We start from the raw sequence: 26,651 nt of genomic DNA on the forward strand, positions 1-26,651 counted from the left end.
AAGTGTTCAAAGGTATTTTGTTGGTCATGCATTTCCAAGTTGTCTTGGTATTTTATGTAGACAGAGATATTTTGCATTCACTTTTGATAATATGTATTTTTTTATATATTGTTTCTCCACAACTTGTTATGTTTTGGTTTCGTTCAGCCACCACACCTAACAGTCTTCCACAGACCTATCCTTTCTGAATGCATTTAATCCTTTTTTTTGGAAGCCATGTAAACTAGTTGCTATCACCAGATCTTGTGGGGGTGAATTCTGCATTCTGAGCAGAGATACCTCCAGCCCCCAACTAATTGTCAACGCACATCATTGAGCAATCCTGCGTTCGAGTGTCACCAAGGAAAGAAAATTTTCTCCATTAATTCTCCCCACACAACTGATAATTACATACATCTTTATCCTGTTCCTCACCCTCTTCTTAACCGCCTTTTCTTCCTAAATTCTGAAGTCCCAAACACTTCAGCTTTCCCCCAGGGAAGGTGCGCCAACCTCTTAACCATTTCAACTCTGCATGCTTATCAACAGGATGACTGTCATTCTCAACAGCATCAAAAGATTTAGGCAATTTTCTGTTGTTGGTGGAATATGCTTATTCGAGGCCCTAAATAGTTAAAAATAGGTAGGGATTTGAAAAAAATAAACACTCCTGTCTATTCATAAATCTTTATATATATTATACATAGACGCATATATATTTAATTCAATCTGGCGCTAGCCTCTGAGAGGCTGGCATTGCAATTTGATTACTGCAACCATACTTTTTAACTGCTGTCAAAAGAGACAGTGTCTTGTATAAACAGCTGCCGGAACACATGCCTGCTTTCCGAAGCCCCAACTTTAAATCATACAACCGTGATAAGTCTTTATCTGACACTAATACTTTTTAACTTCATCAGGACAATTAAAATGAATTGCAGCTAAATGCTCACACAGTGTTGCGTAGTAACGTGCTTTGTGTATCACTGGAAGGAAGAGGAAACAAAAAGGGAAACGGAACTTGTTGTCAAACATAGTCTTACCTAGAGAGTTGCTGAATTTGATAGAGGAGGGAGAGGCACAAAGTCCTTAAAAGGAAAGGCTGAACAATTCTGAGTTTCCCAGGTTAAAGAAAAGACAATTAGGGAGGTGGGCATGGGACAGAGAAAACAGACAGTTCTTCTCCAAAAATGGAAAGACAACATTTTCCATAGAAAGAGTTGATGGTTTGATATGTCAGAAACTCACAGGCCTAGTGCAGCTGAGTAGGTCTTCCTTTCTAAAACATCTAGCTTCCTACCTTCTTTGTCAACCAAACACTTAGTGGCCTCAGGGTTGCTTCTCCTCCCTCATAAGCAAATATGGAGGAGGATGTGTGGACAGAAAGGAAGCAGCTTCTTGTTTGATCTTACAAATGTGATGTGAGATAGCTGCAATAGAGCTGGTTTTGCCATACTTCTTGGATAATGTCCACGAGGCCTTCTAACATGGGGAGACGATGTCTCCAGAAGAGTCACAGTACAGCCTACTGAGGAGCTTATCTTGTTCAAAGGTGGCTCCTTCAATATCCAGCAACTGACCCGTGTGGAACATTTGCACTCCATACATCTTCAGGTCTTTGGTGGGGGAAATAGCAACTGGGTTCTCCACTCTTTCATCAGATCTTGGATCTAAAGTAATGTCCAAACTAATCTTGGATCTGAGAACAACCTCTTCCACCTCTTCAGCCTTGGTCTCTGGCACGGGGGAAGGAGGATATCTTGAGATGGTAGCCAAGGCCACAGTAGCTACAGACCTTTCGGGAGGTTGCCAACCCTGAACTGGACCTGGGCATAGGGCCATAATTGTGTGCCCCCCCCCTCCAATTTGGCAATATACACAGGGGAAATAAAAAATGGGGGTCATGGCACTGAATGAGATGCTTGTGTCCATAGATCCTCAGAAGCCACCTTGGATCCAACATTGTCCCAGAACTGGCAAAGTTTTCCATTCTGGTTCATGTTATCTCTTGGAGAAGGATAGCAAGTGCTTGGGGCAGAGGAACAATCTCCTGTATCTCCAGTGACGGCGCAGGTGCCAAACCTGGTGTCTGATGCTGCTTTCAGAACTGATCTGTGTTTCTCTTTATGCTTAGCCTCAGAGTGCTTAGTGGGCAGTTCCAGCACACAGAACCAGAGGGGAAGAACAGCTTGATCAGCACTGATGGGGTTTGGACCTTTGAGCAGATGGAACCAGATGGAACCAGCCATACTGAAACCAATGAAGAGGACTCTGAGGGATGCTCTGGAGCAGGGGTAGGTTTCTGTGCAACTTCGGATGAAAGGGGGGGTCCTTCTCCCATAGCGCCGCTTCTAATTTTGAAGTGTGGTCACTCCTAGTCTTCAGGTAAACTTCTGACAGGCTTTACAAGCAGACATGTTATGATCCTCACCCAAGCAAAGGAAACAGAGATTGTGATCATCTGTCTGCGTCATTTTTACTGAGTGCACTTTTTAAAGAGGCTCTCTTGGGCCATAATAGTAAGCCCAACCAATCTGCTGTACTAAAGTGGAAAGTGGGGGGGGGGGGGATTTCTTTTAAAGAAGTAGCTGGAAAAGATGAACTACCAGACTGAGGGTAGTAAAGTCACTAAACTGTGAATATTTCTTTCCCCCAGAACCAGTTTGATTGACAAAAAATAGTAAAGGAAGCTTCCTAAAGAGGACCAACTCCATTGATGGCAGAGAAGGAACTGAGAGAAGGGGGGCGGTGCAGCCATACCAGAGCACATGGCTGTGTGGACAGGAACTGTTTGCAACGGCTCTGGTGCAAAAGGCCTCCTAGTGAAAGTTTAGCTCAGGGGTCTGCAACCTGTGGCTCTTCAGATGTTCATGGACTACAAATCCCAATTGACCATGCTGGCAGGGGCTGATGGGAATTGTAGTCCATGAGCATCTGGAGAGCCGCAGGTTGCAGACCCCTGGTTTAGCTAAATAACATCTCCAGCGGCAAGTCTGCGCAGTCCCAATGTGGGACTGTCAGAAGACCAAAGATTAATCACACGTATTCCTCGCCTCTGGTTTCACTGAGGAAAATGTGGGCCAATCATCCACCCTGGAGTTAGTCGTGTTGAAAGAATCAAGATAAAAAGAACAAGTTTAAAAACTATCAAGTCACTAGTTTGGATGGCATGCAACTGAGGGTTTATAATGGAACTGTTGATTTCTAAAATATTGAACAATTAATTTTCTAACAAAAATAAGCAACTTGATGCAAAAACTGAATTGGAAGACATAGCATTACATTTACTTTTTTAAAAAAGGATTTAGAAGAGACCCAGGACAATATAGGCCAGTTTAATGTCAGTTCCAGGTATATTGATGGAAATTGCTATTAACAATAAAATAATTAAGCATACAGATGAACAAAGATTTAGCATGGTTTCTGTAAACAGACACCCTGCCATGCCAATGTTTTGGAGTGGTCTGAGAAGATTAACAAACACATGGGGAAATGTGACCTGACTGGTGTTGCACAGGATTCCACGGCCAGCTCAAGATTTTTGTGTACTCTAGGCAAGAATGCCCCGCAAATTGTCCTCTTTGGCCTCTTCTCACTTCTTCCTGTATTGCTGAAGCTGCCCTCCTTCCTGCCCTCCAAACTGGCAGCTGCCCTCCTTCCTGTATTGCTGAAGCTGCGAGATAAGATGGTGCCTGCTTTCCTTGCCCTGTTTAATGCAGCAGTGAGGCAATGTGTGCAAGTGGCACACAGATGAACGAAAGGAACAGTTTCCCTGTGGGCCACCCAGAGGCGTAGCAAGGGGGAAAGCGCCCGGTGCACTGGTGCGTCCTCCGCCCCCCGCCACACCCCCACAGGGGCATGCGCCTGGTGCATGTCCCCCCCGCCCCTTGGAGATATGCTCTGGGGCCACCCACTGGGCCTGCGAAGCATTTCCTGGGTCTGCTGCTGAACGTAAGGATGACAGAGATGGTTGCTACCCCTCCATCTCTGTTCCCCTTGGCAATGGGCTCCTAAATTGAATGGGCAGGCCCTGGTGAATCCAAACTGTTGCTGGTTCTTTAAAAAAAGAAGGAGCATCTTTGACCACTGAAAAAGGCCATACAGGTACAAAAGACATATGTCATGGGGGATGCAATACAGAGGGGAATTGGATAAAACTGGGTGAAAAAGCTGGCTGGATCCAACCCATTTTATAACTCTACTTCCAAAAAGCCTCTGACAAAATCCCACATCAAAGGCTCCTGAGTACATTTAGCTGTCATGGGATAACAGGATGGATCCTCTTGTGAATTAGAAACAGGTTAAATAACAGGAAGCACAATGGAGCAAAGCAGGCAGTGTTGTTTTTGGGACTGGTGCTATTTAATCTATTCATAAATTACCTAGAATTGGGGGTGAGCAATGACATGGCTAAGTCTTTAAACACCAAATTATTCAGAACTGTGAGAATCTGGGTTAGGTTTTATTCCTGCTTCCCTACATCATTGTGGTGCATTCCTGTGCCTCCTGGGATTTCCCTAACTTCAGTCATTCTCAAACTTGTTTTGCTTCAAAATTTTGGGAAAGACAGTAGTAAACCCTAGATGGTTGTTGTGGGAATATAAAATTTTGGATTTTTCCGCTCATTTGGCAGTTATTTTCCATGACCCTGTCCCTGTGGCAAGCATCTCCCCACCGCACCCCCCCCCCACACACACACCATTGTGGAGGGGGGCTTTTAATTAAAAAAAAAACTATGGTTAGAATATCATTAAATATATAACCCATTGTAAAAACAGGTATAACAGGTCTGTGAATATTCAACTTTCATTTTAAAAAACAATTAAGTCTCCAGCCTCTTTCCTTTCAGAGAAGTAAGAGGAAAGGCACATCTTTGTAACTGAAAGAGTTACAGACTTTTTAAAAATACAAGCCGAGAATTCACATAACAAACTATACCTCTTGTTACAATGGTATATCAACATGACAATATTCTAGTGTTGAGGTTTTTTGATTGCAAAAGCGGGGGTAGCTTGAGGAATGGTGGTGTTGCTGGGTGCCTGCAGCTGAGAACCTGAAGGGAAACTGATCACACGGATGCCCTCTTGCTGCTGTGTCTTATCTGTAGCTACATCAGCAATGGGGAAACCACCCAAGGCCCATCCTATGCAGAAGCCCCCCTTTACTAACAATCCTGTGACCAGAATTCGTCTTCTTCACCACTGCTGCAAAGCCAAGTTCTATTCTTAGGAGTACTGGTAAAGAGACTGGAAACCAAACAGACAGTATTGTCATGACCGTGTGCAGCTGCATTTGGAACAGTTCAGCCATTCTGGTCCCTATATTTTTAAAAGGACGTTGGTGCTGGGGAAAGTGCAGAAAAGGACAACCAAAAAAATCAAGGGATTGGAGCACATTCTCTGTGTGCAAAGAATAAGTTTAGGGCTCTTCAGTTTAGGAAAAATCAAGCAGTGGTGGCGAACCTATGGCACTCCAGATGTTCATGGACTACAATTCCCATCAGCCCCTGCCACCATGGCCAATTGATCCATGAACATCTGGAGTGCCATAGGTTCGCCACCACTGATAGGGGAACATGAAACAGTTTTAGAAGACTATATATGAGATGGAAAGAGAGGCCTTTTTTTCCCCTTGGCCATAACACTAGCACTTGCAGGCACCCAATTAACTTGATGAGCAGCAGATTTGGATTGCTCAGAGAGTAATTAACATGTGGAATGCACTACCAAAGGTTACAGTAACAGTCACTGATTTAGTTTCCTTCAAAAGGGGATCAGAAAAATTCAGGGAGGGCAGGGTCATCAATTGATAATACTTGGAACCTCCATGTTAAGAAGCAGTGATTACCTGAATGCCAGTCCGTGGCCGGGGGGGGGGGGGGGGACATGAGAAGGCTTTGGTCTCCTTAATTTGCTCATGAACCTTCCAAAAGCTCTGTGCAACAGGGTACTACTGAATTAAAACTCCCATGGGTTTGATCTAGCACGGCTGCTCTTGTTTAACAGCACCACTGGGCAACTGGGTAACAAGATCCGCACTAGGAATGTGAGGTTGGCGGCTAAAATATCACCTCCCTGATTTGAACTGGGGCTTCTATGATCTTGTGGTTGCTATCAGCTTTTGTTTTTTAATGGGTGTCCCCTATCACATATTGCTTGGCCTTGTTTGGTGAAGTTTGTCCATTTCCTCTTGGAAGTATGCTTCTGATCGCTGATACTGTTTGAAATGCCTATAGTTGCTGCTTTAAAAATATGTCATGGCTTTAGTGTCTGGGATATTTTCTTCTGGGATAGAAATATTTTAAATAAAAACCTAATAAAACTATTTCAGCCTTTTTGATATATGCACCATGACTATACCGGATGCTCTCCAAGATGTGGCAGAACAAGGATTAGCAAGGGATTTTTTTTTTCAGTTTTGGTAAAGAGGCTGAGATTAAAAAGAAAGCAGTATGGTTATTTTAACTTGACGCTTAAAAAAATCATTTTCCCTGTCTCATAATATAGAATTTTTCTTTATAGAAATATAATGCTGGCAATCAACACTGCCACCTCATAAGCATGTAGACCATTTGCCATATTGATAGATAAGCTACAGTGGCACTGATAAAGAACACTATATATGCTTGGCATTTCAGTACATTAATGACAGTTGCTATTGGAAATGTATGGTCTAAAATGGTCTAAAATTAAACATCATTTTGATGCTTTCTAAAATTACCTTTTACCCCCCCCCCCACCCCCACATTCCTGTCTGAACTTTTGGCATATAGTGGAATAAGAAGCTTAAAAGATTGTGCTATTTCACACGTTACATAGCAGCAAATCTAGGATTGCGCTGGAGCAACCAATAGGATGTTGCAGCCAATCATGGCTCCCAGGCAGTTGATAGTACCGACAACAAGAACATTAGTATTATTTGATACGCCCTAAACCTAATTCCCCTACACTCAAACAAAACCTTTTTCTTTACATTTCAACAATTTACTAGTGAGAAGACTCACCCACTCCAGCCTCCTCCCGATTTATCGTTATAACTTTGTATACTCTTTCAGCTGAGGCTCAGAGAAGTTTACCTAACACCACAATAATTAAGAACATTAAAAATCTTCCTAAAAACTAAAACTGATATTATCTCCAACCATAAAATGAGAATTTAGCACCTGAAAGACTGAAGATTAAGAATATTTCCAGTTGCTTTCAGAAAGAAGCAAAAGAAGAGACGTCAAAATGAACTTTTGGGTGAAAAGAGGTCTATTTTTTCTGGGGCCACCATAGAAAAGGTCCTGCCCCTGGCTGATAACAAGGAGTCATCTGCGAAGGATACTCTCTGAGATAGCCCAGTGGCAGATTACAGAGGTTTTGATGTATGTGCCAGTACTTTCAATTAGGCTCTGAAACAAACAGGTAACCAATTAAACTGTTTCCGATCTGAGAAAAGGATGGTTAGCAAAAAGTTTTAACAGCTGTCATATTCTGAGTTATGGCAGTTATAAGTTGGGGTAGATAAATTTATTGCTTATCTACATGCAGGTCTCTGATAGGACCCCACTTGGGCCCAGGTCCGCCTCTACGTCATATTTAGCCTAATGATTAATCCAGATCACCAACGCTGATTTAGAACAGATATCATACCAACTGCTAACAGGCCTCTGTTTGAAATATTTTAATTAGCTCACCATCCAGCATTATGTACTTTAAAAAATCAATGAGTGGTACATGCCGATGCTCTCACTCTACTCAAGTAATTGATCCCTCTGTGGCACACTCCCCTTCCCTCCTCCCCTCCCTAGCAAACCCCACTGCTCCTTGAAGACAATAGACTAGGTAGCAGAACTACGCAGGCTTCAGTATGATGGGGAGGGGGAAGAGAAAGAGAAACCTTTTTCTAATGCCAGTGGGGTCCTCTTCAGTGCAGTCCGACTGGGCCCACCCTAAGGCTGGCAGGTATGGATCCCAATTTCAAATTTTCTATTTGGAGTGCAACACAGATTAGAGTTCTTTAATCTTATATTGCATAACACTCCTAAGGCACGCAATCCAGAACGTTAGTTCAGTTTGCCTGAAAAACTGACACCAACATGGGCAAGAGCAGAAATATAATCCACCTTGGCATTTCTGCTCATGGGGAGCGGGGCGGGCAGCTTGTCCAATGGGTGACTCTTCCCATATCTTCTGGACCAAAATTATAATACACTAGCAGCAAAGCCCATTGCAGGGGAGATGCAATGGGCTCTAGGAAAAGTAAAGAAGAGGAAGCAACTCCCCCCCCCATGGGCTTCAGTAGCACTGTAGCTCCCCCACTCTTGATTCCAGCATGACGCGGGCCACTTACCTGGTTTTGGGTCGGTTGCTTGCTGGTGGAGAGTTTGGAGAGGTGTGGCTTGGGGTGGGGGAAGATGGCAAGGTGAAGTTTGGGATGGTGGATTGGGGTAGGAGGGAACAGAGTGACTTTGGTTGGGGGGAGGTTGGAAAGGTGGGGGAGGGTGGCAAGGTGAGGGCTGGGGTGGGGGAATGGTTGAAAGGGAAGGCTTGGAGTGATGGGACGGTTGAAAGGTGTGGGTTAGGGTGGAATTTGGATGGTTGGGGTATGGAGGTGGGAGGGCTTTGCTGGGTCTGCAGACCAGTGGCTCCAGGAATGGGGTGGAGGGCTGAGGGCCACTTAATTTGTGGGGAGAGGACGGGGGAATGTTGGGCCTTCTGCAGGCCCAACGTTGCTTTGGAGAGTGAGGGGAAGGCAGGGGGAGGACACCAGGCATTATGGCTATTGGGGGTTAGGGGAGGTGGGAGAGTTTATGGGACCACGGCGCCGCTGCTCTGCGGGCTGGGAAGAAATTGAATGTCCCCACCATGAGCCCTCCACCCACTGGTGGACTGTTCGTCATTGGGACATTCCTTTCTTAGCCTTTCATTGTTTAGGATGTGCGTATGTGGACACAAGAAGAAGCATTTTCTTCCACAATAAGAGGGGACTTTCACAGCTCACTGTTGCCTATATGTGCTTTGGCTTATTGTGAAATGGGAGTTCTGGCTTTGTACTTATTTATTTGGGAAATCTGGAAAATTTCTATGTTTCTCCAAGAGACCTGCTTGAGGTGGATTACAAAGTAAACATAATAAAAACATACAATAAAAGTTATGGATAATTAATAAATTGTTAACATTCAGGCTTTTATTGAGATTGGTCACGTCCTGTGTTGTAAAAGAGAGAGATAGTGGTGGGGAGTCATTTTCAAACTACATTATTTTGTCCCAGAAAAGAGAGGCCCAGGCAATATCACAATCTGTGGACTAACTCTCCCCCTCCATGAATAAACTTCAACTTTCTATGAAGTGTGTCAGTACCTTAAGAATTCAGTATAGCATGGTGCCTTTTGAAAAAGTGATTTTTCAGATTATCAAATTTCAGATTTCTACAAGTGGTGAAAGTACTTTACCCGAGGTTCAGAAATAGCATATTATCATTAATTCTGATATGCCCATTCAGATTGGAAATGTTTTATTATGTGAAATTCAAATTAAAGCCTTTCACTTTTTGCACGGTGGGTTTTTAATCAAACAAACATCTTACAGATGCGTTTTATCTATCAGTTATATTGCCGTGTATTTCCTTTCTCCATTCTTTATCTGGTGTGGGATTTTTTTTCTTTCAGGAAAACTATTTAATATCTGCAATTGAAGAATATAAAGCATTTGTTCATAATTATCCAGACATACAGTGGAACGAAGCCGGTACAAGAGCAGCATGCGAAAAATGTATTTAAGGTCTATCATCCCAAAATGCTGCTAAAAGCTATTAACCAGTACGTGTTAATTGCCACAGCATTCATATTAATTTTCACTTCAGGCCCGACATTGTGGAATATTTCCCTTGATACATTTTAAATAAAGTTTAATTTAAGGAACTGCTTCTATCAACACTTATGAAAATTAACAGCCAAGCAATTAGTACTCATGAATTATCCCTTCCCCCAGCTTCATTGTTAAAAAACAGTTGCTAACAAAGAAAGTGTTGATTTTTTAAAAAAAGAAGGTTTGAGGAGATGGCATCTAAAAATCACGTTTTCTCTCATTCCCGCCCCCAGACCCAAACTGTGCAAAGCTGTTCTTCACAATCAAGCCATCAGGTACTTAAATTATTTGCAAGTCAGTTTCATTTTATTATATTCTTTATTGTATTTACTGGATTTTAACTGAGGTTAGGATCTCATGCCTACAGTGGAAACTGTGGTTTTGCCTTGCCCAGCTCATCCTCCACAACACGGTATGCAAGAAAGGAGGTGGAGAAATGGCTTTAACCATTAACGCAGATGTCATTTGATCACAGCTAACCCAAACAGTGGTTTGACATCCTGGTGTGTGGCCAGTCCTGACTGAGATGATAAGTATTCAGATTTACTGCTTCCCATGTTTAAGAATAATATATGCATAAGCCTGGTGGTGGCAAATACTATGACGCGGAGGGCCACTAGATGAAAGCAACCACAAAACGTGTAAGATGACCTTTATCTACTTTTACAAAGTGGTTGCCGACCGGTATTGCCTCTGTTAGGGAAACTGCCACATTCCAGAAAGGTGCCACGTACAAGGCCACCAAGATGCAACACTTCGCTGTGGCTTTGTCTCTTTTAAACAAATGCAAATATTTTGTACTAGTAAAAACAACTAAAAATGATGTTATTTTACTTAAGAACCTAGCTGATTAGAATTAGTGGATCAGACTGAACATGTAAAGCTAGCAAAGAAAATCCCAGAGCAACACAAAGTACAGTTTTCTCTATTGAGTTGAGAGAGAAAACTTTTAAATAATGATTTTAAATTTTTTTTAAGGGGGGAAAAAGAATCAAAGCTTTAGTTCCAATACAAAAGAGGATTTCGAGAGTCACCCCAGCCTCTGGAGTAAATACATAATTAAGTAGGGTTTTTAAAGCATGCTTAATTAGGCCCCAAAGCCCCCCTTAATAGACTCCCCCATCTCTCCCCAATTAGGCACCACTTTCCCAAGAGACTCCAGAGGCTCAGTTAATTATGCAAATAAGGCATGTACTATTCCCAGGAAAAGAATTATGAATATTTGTGGAAAAACACATCTCTTAGCATGTTCAAAAGCAAAAACAAAACAAAACAAGTTTAAAAATGATAAAAATACTGAAGAGTCCCAAGAACAGAGACAGGATTATTCACATATTGGTTCTGGTACAGAAACGACAGAAATGCTAGATGATTCTCATTACCATTTAGAAAAAGAAAAGACGACACAATGCAAATGGAAGGCAGCGGTCATTTTCTATGGTGGGTAATATCTGTAATGATGGCTCAGCTGGGAATGGGTTTGTTATACTTGAAACTCAGGAGCATGCAGGGAAAGCTGGAAAAGATGACCCAGCTAGTTAAAACACTGAGGCCAGTGCAGCAGCTAACGAGACTGTCATAACCATGATGGCTCTTCCTGTGTTTTCAGATAGCTTTCTCATGAGCAAAGTGCCAGCTATAACTTCAGATTTCAAAACGAAGGCTTTGCTTACACAATATTACCACTTTTTAGCCATAAAGAAGCAACAGACAAATTTTGCACATTTTTATAAATTCAAGGCTGGACTGCTGTAATGTACACTGTATGGGGCTACCCTTGGAACTGAAGTTCAAAACACAACTGCCTGTTTGCTGACAAGGACTAGTGGTTTACACAATGTGATACCAGAGGCATAGCGCCAAGGGTGTGTGCGACGCACCGGGGGCTTGGAGGGGCACGTGGCGTGCGCACCGGGCACATTTCCCCCTCACTCCATCCCTGTGTGATACCACTATTAAAACTGCTTCAGAAGCTTCCTATTGGCCAGTTCAAGGTTCTGACCTTTAAAGCCCTCACGACCTGGGTGTCACATATCAGGACTGCCAATTACGCCCCACCGAGAAACACTGGCTGAAGGTCCCTTTCTTAGAATTGCACATTTGGCCATGACTTGGCCCCATGCCTTCTCTGCTTATGGAGCAAACAGCAAACTGTATCACCGACTTCAGTTTCTCAGTAACTGCAGTTTTAGGGAGTTGGGACAGCATGATGGCTATGAGTATCCTACTTTCTTGAGCTAACAGAAGGTGCTTTGCACTCAGTGGAGTGTAACTGAAGGGTTCAGCCCCTTATTCAATAAGAACTTGGAGCACTGAGTGATATAAATGATTAACACCATTATATCACCAATATTTTCCATAACTATTTGACCAATGCTAGATGTGTATATGGATACTAGCGGGCCCGGCCACGCGTTGCTGTGGCTGAGTCTGGTGAAGTGGAAAAGAAAGAAAAGGGGAAGTGAATGGTTCAAACATGTGTCATAGCACAATGCTTGCAAGGGAGGGGCAAGGGGCCCCTCGCTCCCCTCCCTCTCTCCCGTTCCCTTGCATGGCACCCTGCCCCGTCCCTCCCTAACATTCCCCTTCCTCTGGTAGGGTGGGTGGGCCATGCCCCTTTCACTCCCTTCCCTTGCAGGCGAACTACCTAGCTTAAAACACGCTGGGAGGAATGAGCTATATTGTGTTCAAATTTCAGAGCGTTTGGTCCAGCAGACCCCTGGACCCTCCCTCACCTTCCCCTTCCTCCGCTAGGGTGAGTGGGCCATGTCCAGTGGTTTTCAAGGAAGGCATGGTTGTTACCCTTGTATCAGAGGGTGTTGCTTTGACGGCCAGCAGATGGCGCTGTTGCGGAACAGAACTGTGGTTCCAACTGTCACAGGTGTGGCATGTACACAATAACTGGCACAGTTGTGACATGTACACAACAAGAGGTGTGGAAACAGTATGGAAACCTGGCCGCACGCAAATGCGACGTTGTGTGATAATTTCAAAGCAGTCGGTCCAGTAGTTTGGGAGATTACCTGTCAGCAGAAAAACGCACTGATAGAATTTTATATATATAGATTATTTGTCTGACCACATGATGTATTTTGGGTATTTTACACCACATAATCTGTTAGGAATGCTTCTGAGGCCTCCCTTCCTTGCTGCCATTATGCATACGGGAACTAGCAAAGAGGTTTGCTTGTCATTTAAAATCCTTTCAGTGCTGTCCGATATGTCATGAAATGTTTATTACATATAAAAGCATGCAGTTGCCTCGTTACAAGTCCAGATTGTTTCATCCAGCTCAGCGTTTCCAGGTCTGACTGGCAGCAACATTCCAGGATGTCAAGCAGAGAAAGGTCTTTTCCGACACCAGCCCCTTGAGAGGTCTTAATTGGAGAGGTCAAAGATTGAACCTAGGACCTTCTACAGGTAAACTGAACTCTACCCACTGAGCCACAACCCTCAGCAGGTACTAACACTTTTGGCAATGAAGAAAAGTGCAAGAAATAATGGATGCTAGTTTGGCTGGCTTTGGACAACGTATGGAATGGGATTTGATCGGTAAGGATGCTGAACAATCAATAATATTTCCATGAGTTAAAAATGGACTCTGCATTTTTAAAGCTAAAAAGGGTAAAGGTACAGGTAGTCAGTCCCTTGTGCAAGCCACAAGGTCATTACTGGCCCTTGGGGTGATGTCACATCGTGACGTTTACAAGGCAGACTGTGTTTACAGGGTGGTTTGCCACTGCCTTCCCCAGTCAATTACACTTTACCGGCATCAAGCTGGGTATTCATTTTACCAACCTTGGAGAATGGAAGCCTGAATCTTTAAAGCCAGTGCAGACATAACCAGCGCCTCTCAGGGAGGCTGCAACCACTGTAAAGTCCCACCTTTTGTGGATAATGAATCAAACTCTTATGATAGAGGTAAAGCAGAAGACCTCAAGGGAACTGACTGGTTTGTTTGAAAAAAAGGAACTTCTTCAGATTTCCATATGATGTTTTCCCAGAGGACAAGCATGATTGCCCTGGTCTGACTTAAAACCAGAACAAATGGCTCACAAAACTTGCCATTACAAGTTATTAGTAACGGACGAAGACTGCAAACTGAGTAACAGCGTTTTAAAACAGAAATGCATATCAACTCAAAACACAATGCAATCTTCCACATTGGGATCTCACGGCTTCTTTAATTTTTTTTTAAAAGAGCAATGATCTAACTTACCTTGCCATCGAATTTTGAGTATTCATTGAATGGGTTGTTCAGCTGTAGGGGGCACTGCTCCAGCCGGACCGAAAGGATTGACTGTTTCACAGCATGTGGAGGCTTTAATTTGAAGTTCTTCTTCTCAAAAAGCAAGCTTAGCTCTTCAACTGCAGTTCATGAAAAAAGAAGGAAAGAATATGTTAAGATATGCACAACAGGCTGCCTCCAGACTGTGGTGGGGGGTGGGTGGGTGGGTGTGGAGAGGCAAGAGTTAATGTAAAGTTTTGCTCTTTTCTGAGACTCCCTTATATGTAGCATCTGCAAAGGCTCATCTTTATAGTGCTCTGGGTTGAAGCATGTTATGCTGCCTCCCTGCCTTCTTTATTGTTTCCTACTCATTTTAGCTGCCATCAAAGGCTCTTGCCTTAGAATTCTTAGTTCCAAAGAACAGGATAGTTTAGCTACACTTGCTAGAATGAAGGAGTGGTCAGCATGAGAATGTGGTTGAGGGATAAAGGGGCCCCTTTACTCTAAATAAAGCAGTTTTCTCTTAAACGCAAGCAGACTTTGTTGAAAAGTATAACAGAGTTAGCAGTTTCAGTAAAGGTCACAAACGTAATGGTTTCAAACAGGACAGTTCTTCTTTCTCTCAAATTCCTTAAATAAAGCTAGCTACAAAAGGCTTATTTTCTCACTTGCCATTTAGGCTAATAATTTCCACAAAGAACACAGATTCCTCATACTATAGCAACTCACTCATCAAAATTCTTTTTCCACAAACAAGTACACTCCACCCCCTGGGGTAAAGCCACTATCCAACCATATCACACTTCCATCATCCATCCCTTTCTTACTCTACAGGTCTGCATTTCAACCCACACCCACACCCACATCCACACAAGCTCCACATTAAAACACAGAAATAAAAAACACACACTATATTTACATATTATAACCAGGACCAGAATACAAGATAATGGAGAACAAACTGTCAGCAGCAGCTAGACATTGACACGTCCAGGCATAAGTACAGTGTCCACACAAAAGGGGAGGGAAGCAGGAGGAAGAAGCCAGACGTTTTGCTTAAGACTGAAACGTTTGCAGTATTCCACTGCCTGCAAACAGATAGCATATTTTGGGATGAAGAAGAGAGACAGAATACAAGGTTTTAAAGAAAAATTACATACGCCACATCAAGCCAACAGTCCATCTGGTGCCAATGCCATCCTTTAGAGGCACATGTGTTCCTTTATAGATTACATTCCCACAGATGGGCGTCAATTTCATGTTGGCACCTAAAAATGTCATTCACCTAATGTGTGAGTTGGTAATTACACATCCCCTGGTGACTTCCAGATTAGACTACTACAACACAAACAAGGGTGAACTACTTGGAACAGGCTGCTCTGGTTTTGAAATGTCTACACCGTTTACAAGTTGGTTTCTAAACCCAACTCATAGTGTTGCTACAGACCCTTAAAGCCATAGATGGTCTTAAGAGCTACTATCTTGCTTCATAATCTGCCTGAATATCAAGATTATCTTCAGAGTGGGCTGCTCTCTCTTGGTGTGCTCCCTCTTGATCAGTACAAATAGAAATATAAGACAGGGACTTTTCAGCGAATGTGCCAAACTTAGGGAAGGAGGCTCATCTGGCTCCTACATGTAGAATCCAGGATATTTTATTTCAATGGCTTTATGGAAAGAACTATAAAAATATTTTGGCTATGATTGAACGATTGCTGGTTTTCCTTGGCTGATTCTTCCATTGTTGCTTGTTTTGATTGATCGTAAACTAATTTGTTGGCTGCGAAAGCACTGTATAATTTTCCACAAATAACATTGTTGTAAGGCCATCATTAAAGGTCATAAGAAACACAAAATCATAAAAGAATTACCACCGTAAGAATTATGCAGCGTTAAAAACGAGCCATAAAACAGTTAAAATAGCATTCAACAGCCTAAAACGCAGGTCAACCCTCAGGCTAGAAGACAACAATAAAATCAGGGAAAAATGGAATTTTTCAGTCAGAGGCCTGGATAAAGAGAAATGTTGTGTCTTAGCTCCCAAAGGATAACAACAAGTGCAACGATATCTGGATGGAAGAAGAGAAGGGAAGGGTGGTGGGAGTTGGAAAGCCCTACTTACTTTACAAGGACAATTTTAAAAAATCAAGGCGAATACAGCTTGAAACCTGTAGAGCTTTTGCCTATTAGCAATAAAGGCTCTCTTTTCTAAATCTGGGTGGGTTTGGTGCCACATCTGCTCCAGTAGCAAGCTGCCCCCAAACTCAATCAATCACTGCTGGTGGATCAGCATCCAATCTGCCTGCCCTCAGCTCCCAGCTCTGCTCTTCTTCCACCTGCCTGGATTGGTGCACGTCCCAAAGATTTACACGCTGCCCCTCCTGAGGATTGGAACGGCTGCAGAGGCAGATTGAATGGGGACTTCCAAAGCTGGCATTGTCGGGAGGGGGAAGAGGGCTTCATTTGTTAAACTGCCAAATTAAAACTAAGTCATGTCTTCTGCAACTAAATCGCGTCTTCTGCTTAATTTTTGAGCCAGAAGCCCTGCCTCGGTATTGAGATGGAGGACATGCAGGTGCGGGCATCTGAACAAAAAAAAGGTACCCAGTAGGGTCGTGCAAGATACGGGTTAACTCAGAAGAGTACAATTATATTCTCTCTCCAAACTGAGAGAGCAAATATGCTATTATGCATGCTAGGTATATGACAGGCTTTGTTCCAGTTATTATGCTTATTTTAAAGACAAAAGAAATCTTATTTGCAATTATGTTCTCGCTGGCACTGCACAGAGTTCTTTCTTGTGCCTTTTTGGAAAGCATCATGCCCCCTGGAGTTCCAGGCGTGCATTTCATTGGCTTGACCACATGGAGCGAGTGTTTCAATATGTAATTTTGTTGCTTGGCAAACTCTAGGGAGGTGTTGCTTTATTGTCTCTTCAGCTGGCACAGACCTCGAGAACATCTCCAGAGTTTGCTGCTGCCGTTTAGCCTGGCATCTGTTTGGTGGAGTTCTTTCGCTCCAGTTGAAACCCTGTGCAAGTCTGGGACCACTTGGAACAATAGCACACACCAGGGAGGAGAGAAAAGGGGCTGAAAAATCTCCAGAATCCTAAATATAATTGCACTCCCTGTTCCATCTCCTGAGGAGTGTGATGGCCCAGGGCAGATGTTACACTGGCTAGTTGCAAACCAGGTTTCGTAAATTGTATAAGTTCACACCTTATCCATTAGTTAAATTTTAAACATACGTGTCTCCAAAACTAACCATGGGATAATGCTACTTAGGATTCCCTTACAGCCAAGCTCTAAAGGTTTAAAAAACTCAAATATGAGGCCCTACTCAGGAGTTTCCCATGTTCCATTTAGCTTGGCCCTGAAGTGCTCTGGTGAAACTCTGGTAAAAACAGCTTCTACCATAGAGTTTTTGCCCAAATACCAGAGCATTTCCCAAGTCCTCAGTGATGCAATGTTGTCCCAAGTCCTCAGTGATGCAATGTTGTCACTGGATAGGATGTCCATGTGCTAGTGGCAACCAGGCAGAGGTATTAATTTCCAGCTGGGAATCTCCTCCCCACCCTCACCTCGGTTGCAATGGGGTACCTGGCAACACTATGAGCAGCCCTTCAGGGAAGAATGATCACTGTTCTTGATCATCCCATGGTGGGACCCCCACCCCCCGCAAATTACTGAGGACCCAAAAGTTCCCTGGATCACAGTGCGAAAGAGATTTGATCCCCCCCCCATTTTCTTCTGCCCTGTGTGACTGCAACAACTGTATTTGTTTTATCTTTTTTACAATTTTTTTTACAAACCAATGATTTTGTAAACGAAACAACCACTGCAATGTTAAAAGCCTTGCAAATCATTAAGAACAGTATTTCTTGGGGTTTTTTTTTTTTTACCTGAGTAGGATGTGTTTTTTTCTTTCCACTGCACGTTCTTGCATTTTATCTGATTCTGTCTCTCTTTTCGTAGCCGTTCTAGTCTCTGAGCTTGAAAAGAAATATTATAATGATAAGTTTGTCAATGAAAGTTTACCATAAGCAAAGACATAATTAACTACCTTTCTATGAATAAAGATGTTTTATACAGCACATGTAGGATGGGGGGGGGAAGTCATAAAATTTTAAAGGTGGCACCCCTGAAAAGCAAATACCAACAAAAACATGAAAATGTTCTTGATTTATAATTGAAATTAGAGGATATAAAACATTAATAGAGATCATAAAGATAGTATTAACATGGAAGAGAATAATAAAATGTGAAAACTTCTGTGATTAATATGACATTTCATTATATAAATCATTAATAACGGTCTTGAAGGAATTTTAATGCACAAATGAACTGAAGTGAATATTACATTACAGGAATAAAATTACTGTTATGAATTACTCTCCCCGTTTCAAAAATTAAAGATAAATGAACTCAGACTAGACTATTAAAGTTTTAAATATAAAATCCTTTATCTAAAAAAATCATGAAAATTATAAAATGTCAACGCTATATAAATTAGCATCGCTTTTTCTTCGGTGTGCCGAAACAGTTTATAGGTAGTAAAAATAAATGATTTGTATCTTTGCAAACATTAGTCAAATCTTTAAAAATGAACAGCATTTTCTCTTTACATATCTTTCAACTCTACGTCTCCAAACAGGACACGCTCACATAGGTGAAATATTGGCATCTGAAAGGCTAGATCTCCTCTGGCTCCTTAAATCCTCCCTATGTTTTAATGTCAGATTTATTTTGGGAGACAAAAAATGTCAATTTAATAACCTGGTATAAGGAAAAATGCCTCAAAAGGCACAGGCTGCTAAAAACTGGCACGGCAGCTATGATGAATAAAAGAGAGGAAGAGAATGAAATGGCCGTGGGAAATGAAATATATATTTTTGTGTGTAAATGAGAGGGAGACTTATCAACCAACTAAGAAAGCTTAAGCTAGAAATGAGTTCCTAAGCAAGCATACAATGAATCCAAGACCAACTGAAATCAGAGACTCTTATTTTTGAATAAACGTGCTCTCCGTGTTTTAAGACAGTGTAAAATTCAGCCACCTTTTGTATCTTATATATTTTGCGGGGATATGACAGGAGGGAGAAAATTGCCAGATGCAAAGGGAAACAGTGACTCTTTTGCCTCCAGCTGCTGCACAGAAGGGGGGGGGGGGTCCAAGAAGTGCCCCTCTTTCTCATCCCTGTATAGTTATCTGCACCTCCTAAATTTCCCTTTTCTATGCAACTGTTGTACAGGATGCAGGACACTATGGTTTGACCCGTGCATCTGCTCATCCTGCAGAGAAAGGGGAAAAGATGGATGCATGCAGGAAAAAAAAAATAGCAAGTCGCCATCTTACAAGCTGGATCTCTGGTCCAACAAGGTTGCTCTAAAATGTGTTGACTTTTGTTATCTCGAGCAAAAAGTACTGAGCATGCACGAACAAAGCTCTTGTTAACAAGTAGCACGGCACTGTGCTGCAGGAATAACCAAGTTCAAGCTGTACCACACTACGGTACAGAGTGGGTTCAGACATCTGTCACTGTGAGAATCAGCCTAAGACTGTGGGGCTGGGCTCAGGCAATTCCAGCTCCTCTCTCCATGAGACAATTCATTCCTCTGATGATGCACTGCATTTGAAACGGCCAACTACGATTTGCACTTGCCCTAAAAAAACAACAATGCTGAAGAGCGACTTGAGTTTGGAATCCTGATTTCCAGGACAAATGCAAGCCAGACAGACAGCTTGGATTCAACGGTAAACTATGGCTGATCCTAAATCAGTTACTCCTCTGTATGTAGCCAGCCATCGTTTACCACTGAATGCTGTAGGAAAGGAAAGGTGAGCAGGCCTCAGGCTTATTTGTGAAGGCGCATTGATAAGCTTTTGTCTTTGTACTTAGTTGTGGTAAATGTGGGGGGTGGGGTGGGGGGCAGTTGCCCCCCTCCAGCAGTTTTAAAAACAGCTCTGGGTTATTTTGTTTTCTTCAAACACTGATTCCCAGTCATAATTGAGCAAGGTTGCTTATTTCAGCAGAATTTTTCTTCTGAGCTCTAGGTGGTGTTGTACTACCTCCAAAACGCAGAAATTTAGCTGTCTGTATTGCTGATAAGAAAACAGACCCAGGGTCCCCTCCCATCTCTTGCTTATTATGAAGACTTTCGGGGACAGCATATGTGCGTTTGATGAAGAGTTCAGCAATAAATCGCTGTCTGGACCAGAGTGGGAGAGAGAAGGTGAAAGAGTGATTTCTCAACCACCAACCAAACCAACAAGAAGGGAGCCTCTGACACATGAAAAAAACCCCCCAAAAATGAACAGTTCAGCTGCTGCTGCTGAGGATGAATTACAAGTTACAGAGAGTTTTTCCTGAATTCTCTGCTAAGGCATCTACAGCTTGCTGTAGGTAGAGGAACCACTGGAAACAGTGTGGGATGTAGTGGGGTGAGAGACCTACAGCATTCAAGGGAAACAGAAATAACCCTTGCCATCACTTGAATGAGCTTTTCTGTGAATGCAGCAAGAGTCTGTATGTGTGTACAGCATGTGTGTCCGCGTCCTCCAGTTCTTCACTATGTGTGGCACTGCTCACTCTACATGCTGTCTCCATGTGTTCCCCAACTCCAGGGAAAATCTTTCAGGGCGTACAAAAGCTGCAGTGGAAAGGAATTCTCTGAATCCACTCCCTTCACAGTTTCCAAGCCAATGTGTTTAGAATTTTCAGGCAGAAAGATGATTATAGCTACATACATGCTGCTTTTTGTAGGCTGGTCACACGAAACACACATAGCATTAGCCTCTTATAGCTGCAACATACGTTTTATAATTACTATGAGATTTTTTTCCCCTGAAGGAAGACATTACAACACCAAAAACACTGAGATCTAATGTAATAGCCTAGTCCAGTGATGGCGAACCTTTTCGAGACCGAGTGCCCAAATTGCAACTCAAAACCCACTTATTTATCGCAAAGTGCCAACATGGCAATTTAACTTGAATACTGAGGTTTTAGTTTAGAAAAAACGTTTGGCTCCAAGGCATGCGTTACTAAGAAGTAAGCTTGGTGGTAGTCGGTGACTTTGCTTTGAAGCAACCATGCAATGCTTCCAATGGGTGAATCACGACCCTAGGAGGGCTTAATCAGAAGCAAGCCCCATTGCCAGCAACCAAGCTTACTCCCAGGTAAAGGATCGTGCTTTAGTTCAGCATATGAAAATCAGTGAATTAACAGCGTTTAACAGTGTCACCTACACTGCTTCCCCAAAACTAGGTCTTAGGTTTAATGCTGATAATCGAGCCTAGTGGCCCAGGCCAGCGTAGATGTGGGGGTGGGGGTGGGGGGTGGGGTCACTCTGCGTGTGCCCACAGAGAGGGCTCTGAGTGCCACCTCTGGCACCTGTGCCATAGGTTCGCCACCACTGGCCTAGTCCAAGAAATGTTTTATATACTTCCTGAAATCTTCCATTTAAACAGTGCGTGTTGCCTTTACCTGCCTTTACGACTCCCTCCACCCCATGCCAATTCAGCAGCTTCAAACTGCCTACCACTCTCAGGAACAGGTTCTGCAAACTCGGCTTGAATTCTATACTCTCAACATATGCAGTTGTGGGTTGAGGCTTTGAGGCTCCTGGTTCAAGCTCCAGAGATCCTGACGCAATCGCACGACAAGCTCACCTGTGTTCGACCGCCTTCTGATGCCAAAGTCCCAGCTTGAGGTAATATCGACTGATTGGGAGTATACATAACCCTGAGACTCGCCGTTGTTGCCCTGCGTTTCTGAGCCACTGTCCCCATTCACCGAAGAGGGCTGGAATTTCTCCAGGTCGACATCGTGGTCAATCAGGACCATTTCACACATCCCCGTGTCATCACTGGTCACATGCGACTGCCGGATGTGAGCCAGGATAATGGTTGGGTTGTCCAAGAAGGCCATTCTGTTTGGGAATTCTTCCACCTTCTCCTACTATCTTCTCTGCTCCATGCTGAGCTACACGCTTGCCTGAAAAATGACAGCACAACACATAAGATGCTTTAAAGAATATCAAAGAGTTTGTCTGCATATCTTCACGGAGGCCAAACAATGCCTGTTGGCCAATCCTCCCTTTCAACATGGTTCTCCCTCTTCCTGCTACAGACCCCCGATGTGTTTCTCATGCCAGTCCTGAGGGTCGTCTGACCCTGGGAGCAGCATCTCAGGAATATCACTGGACTGCTGTTGTGAGGAGGAAGAAGCAGGAAATGTTCCGTTCCACAGAAAGAAGTGCCTTCCATCAGTGAAAAATTCAGTCTGGATCTAAACCAGTGTCATGGCCCAGCCAGGTTCAGTTGAGTCCAGGGATTCCCCCATCCGGCAGTCGTGAACCTGCAGGAGAAGATGGCCCCTGGGGGGTCAGACCCAGAATCACAGCTGGAAACCTCCTGGCACAAGGCCGGTTCCTCTCCCCCTGCATTCCCCAAGTCCCATGAGCAGCTCAGGAGAATGCTGCGTGGTGATGCAGCACGTGCTCAGCAGCCCTGCTCTGCCCTAGCCTTAACAGTGAAGAGGAGTGTTTGAAGAAGAGGCCTGACATGATGGTCAGGTACGGGCTATCTCCAGCTATTTGGGCAGTGTCCTGTTAAAGGAGTGTGGGGAACAAGAGGCTGCATGGAAGCAAAGGAGTCTGCTTGCTGCTGTCCCGTCCACGTTTTTGTCTACTTCATTCTGCCCTCGTTCTGGACTCCTGGATTTGTGTTGGTTGTGTTGCCCCTGTTTGGATTTGACACTCATGAATAAAAACTATCTGTGCTGACCTTATACCAAGACTCTGACTATCGAATACCGTACATGTGTGCGTGACACCCAGTATCTGGTAATCAGACACACTATGTTTAAACAATGAGGTTTTATTTAATTCTCACAGCTATCTCCTGCCAGGGTGTTAGTACCTTAGACTGTACATACCATTTCAACTGTATTCCTAGCAATATTATTGATGGTTATTTTGAGTGTCTTCAACAACATCTTAACAGTTACCATCGTATTGTCGAAGGCTTTCACGGCTGGAATCACTGGGGGGCTGTGTGGTTTCCGGGCTGCATGGTCGTGTTCTAGCAGCATTCTCTCCTGACGTTTCACCTGCATCTGTGGCTGGCATCTTCAAAGGATCCTCTGAAGATGCCAGCCACCAGGCTCTAAGCCGCTATCAGAATAAAATACGGCACCAGCAACCAAGTATAACACCACAGTCCCTACATCATCTAAGCAGTGTCTCCAATGTGCCTTATAACATCCTGTGTCTTATCAGCAGTGTTATTAACAGTATATTAACAAATATTTAATATCTTACAGTAGTGTCTAAATGGTGATTTAATGTTGGGCTTCGTAATTCTTAATTAACTTTTTAATCATGTTCCAACATTGCACTGAAACCAATATTGCAATGTTTATTAAGTGTACTGTTTTATTCTTTATAAGACTACTTTATATTAACGATAGAAATAAAAAAAACATAAGTTAGGACTTAAAAAGGGTGGGGGAATCCAATTTAAATGTTCAGTAATTAAAACAGATGCATAGTATACCTTTCAAGAAGGACTCGCATGTCAAAACAATCTCAGATCCTTTTTAAAACATTATGCCTACAGCCTAAAAAAAGCTAAAAGAGTAGACAAATTATGCATGTGTTTGGATGCCATTTCAACTATGCGTATTTTATGTGTGTATACATATACATATATGTATTTCATATTCAGGTATCTCTGAAGTATCAATACCAGCGGAAGAGTTCATTAATTCAAATTTGCAAGCGTTTCCTTTGTTTTAGTGTGGGTTTTTTTTTTGGGGGGGGGGGTAGAAAGTGGCCAATAGATTGCAAATACATATATTTCATTTTATGCTTGACTTCTGTTATCTATTCTGAGGCTGAGGGCTGTAAAGAAAAAAAATTAACAATATTTTGTGTGCACACAGTACATCTTGATCATTAAGAACTAGGGATCAGTAGCGGAGCTACAAGGAAGGTGTTGCGGGTGTAGTGCCTGGGGCGAACATTGCCCCAACCCCTTCCCCGCGCACCCTCCACTTACCTTAGTTTAGAGGGCCCTGGTGGGAACTACACTACCCAGGCCTTGCGAGCCCCAAGGTTTCCTGGGTAGTGTAGTTCCCACCAAGGCCTTTTTCAGCCTGAACTGAACAGTCCTGAGCTTTTTCAGCCTGAAATAAAGGGGAGGCACGGAGACAGAAACCTAAAGTCAGCCCGGGCACAGTTTGGCCCAGCTACACCTCTACTGGGGATAGACCACAGCTCAGTGGCAGAACACTCGCTTTTCAGCACAAAGGCCTGGCCTCTTAAAGGATATCAAGCAGCAGGCTTTCTCTGCATGCGATCCTGTAGAGGTACTCTTGGGCAAACCCAAATCTGAGCTTCATCATTCCAGACTGTAAAGAATTCACATGACTGAATGCTCCTACATGATTGCAGCTTTTAATGCCACAGAGTGTGTCTCAGCAGTAGAATACCCGCTTCAAATGTTGACAACCTCGGATTGGAATCTCCATCGAAAGGGTCTGAGGAAAAGCAACCTCTCCCCCAGCCCCTGCGATTTCTAGGTTTAGGGAAGGACTACAGTCTGATGGTTGAGTACATGATTTACATGCACAATGCCCCAGGTTCAGTCACTTGGCACTGCCAATAAAAGATGCTGAGAACAGACATTTTCAGGCTAAGACTCTGGAAAGCCACCACCAGCCACAGGAGAAAATATTGAGCTAGTTACACCAATGGCCTGGTTCAGTTTAAAGCTGGGCTAGAACTCGAATGGATGCACTAGAAGGCTATGGCGAGCCTCTGGCTCCTTCCGCACATGCAGAATAATGCACTTTCAATTCACTTACACAATTGTTTGGCATATAGAATATCCCAGGTTTAATTTGTGCCGTCTTTAATTGAAGGATTTTCTCTGCCTGAGACTCTGGAAAGCCGCAGTCAAATCAGAATTTACAATACTGGGCTAGATGGACAGCCCCCTCCTCCAAATCCCTGCATACAGACAACTAGAAATCTGGGGAGGTGGTTCATAGCTCAACTTTTCTTTGACATGGTGATTTTCTATGTGTAGGGATTTAATTTTTGCACAAGGTGTCACACTGCATGAGCCTCCCATCTACAGTCTAAAGTGGTACAGTCCAGCATCCAGTTTACCCCCTCTGCAATTTGTGAGAACTAGGTCTAAAAGGGGAAGGTCTAGAGACAGGAGTATGTATATGCAGGAGTATGCATATGCAGGAATGAAGTAAAATGAACTGTACCACTCAAGACTACAGGCAAATAATCCAAATGTTGATTGCTTTTCCATGCAAATCGTGTTGTAAGAACCTCATATGTAAACACCGTCTAACTATACTAATCAGGGCTGTTGTGCTTCACATCTGTTATTTCAGGTCAGCTAAATGTGGGCTATAGTAAACCATGGGCAAAACCCAGCGCTTGTACATGGTGTATTTACTTTCTTTTGCTAATCTTATTTAAATATTTAAACTATTTATTTTAACTTGAAACAGAACATTTTCAAATTCAAGTTGCTGAGCTTCAGAAGCTGTTAAGACACACCTGGGGGAGAGTTATTCCCCCCTCCCCATCTCTGATCCCTACTTGCTAGTTTAGCTCCTTTTCTATCCCTCCCCTGGCAGTCTCCATCCTCTTCCACCCCACCCGATTACCTTCCTTAGATGCACTGTTCACACCATCTGCTTCCACCTCCATGACTTACTGTTGATAAGCTGACGCATAAACCATAAAAGAGGAAAGAGAGAGAGAGAGAGAGCCCGCTAGAATAGTGACACACTCAGCAGTATTTCTTCATTCACCAAGGACTCCTCTGGAGGAGGAAAGTGATCCCCAGGCCCTCGGTGCTAATTAGATCTGGGAATGAAGGTGCTGAGATTAAAGCCATTTTCTTTCCTGGAGCCTGAATGAGCATCCAATCATTGTGAAAGTCCGGTTTCTTTCACTGGGCCATAATTGCTTTAATGTAGAAAGAGAAGCTAAGGCTGTTGTCCCAGGACTGGTCATTAGCAGATGTTTAATGTTTGGCAACTTAGGTCACCGTGGACTGTTTACCACAAGTGCATAGAAATTTGAACCCAAGCTTTTTTAATGTCTGCAAAGCACACCTAGTCCAAGAAGCTTCCAAAGACTGAGCAAAGCTTGATTTTCAGTATTAACTTCATAGGAGGGAGGGGAGAAACCTAAACATAAAACAAAGTGAGATGCAGAGAGATGCTCAGAAAGGTGTATTCGTGTAGTCCACAACTTCATGTGCTTTGAGTTGCCTTGCTTTTATTTATCCCTTTGAGAAATTGTTAGCCTGCCCTTCCATTAAAATGGTACCTGGAGAAGCTTACAAGATACAAAATGCAAACCACCGCGTTTGAATGGGAAAGCAACGACACAACAGCACAAAACCCCCAGAACAAACAACAATCCTAAGTAAACCATCAAACCATCACCGGAAAAAAGCCGAGTCATACCAAAGATAAAACCAGGAGACGGCAGACAGATTTTTTTTTAAAAAAAAGTATCCAGAAATATCAGAAGCCTGAGGGGTCAAAGAAGAAG

The 26,651-nt window shown here is 43.1% G+C and overlaps 1 protein-coding gene across 1 annotated transcript in view; it reads right to left on the reverse strand.

Moving 5' to 3' along the window:
• The window catches only part of MAPKAP1 (MAPK associated protein 1), a 179,138-nt gene that overhangs the window by 131,513 nt on the left and 20,974 nt on the right, over nt 1–26,651 (reverse strand). Inside the window, 3 exon segments of the mRNA XM_048513260.1 lie at nt 14,050–14,198; nt 17,960–18,049; nt 21,730–22,054. Of these exon segments, the coding sequence (XP_048369217.1) occupies nt 14,050–14,198; nt 17,960–18,049; nt 21,730–21,988 (498 nt within the window). The 5' untranslated portion in view covers nt 21,989–22,054.

This window comes from Sphaerodactylus townsendi, linkage group LG12, assembly GCF_021028975.2.
Source record: "Sphaerodactylus townsendi isolate TG3544 linkage group LG12, MPM_Stown_v2.3, whole genome shotgun sequence".
NCBI classification, from domain to species: Eukaryota; Metazoa; Chordata; class Lepidosauria; order Squamata; family Sphaerodactylidae; genus Sphaerodactylus; species Sphaerodactylus townsendi.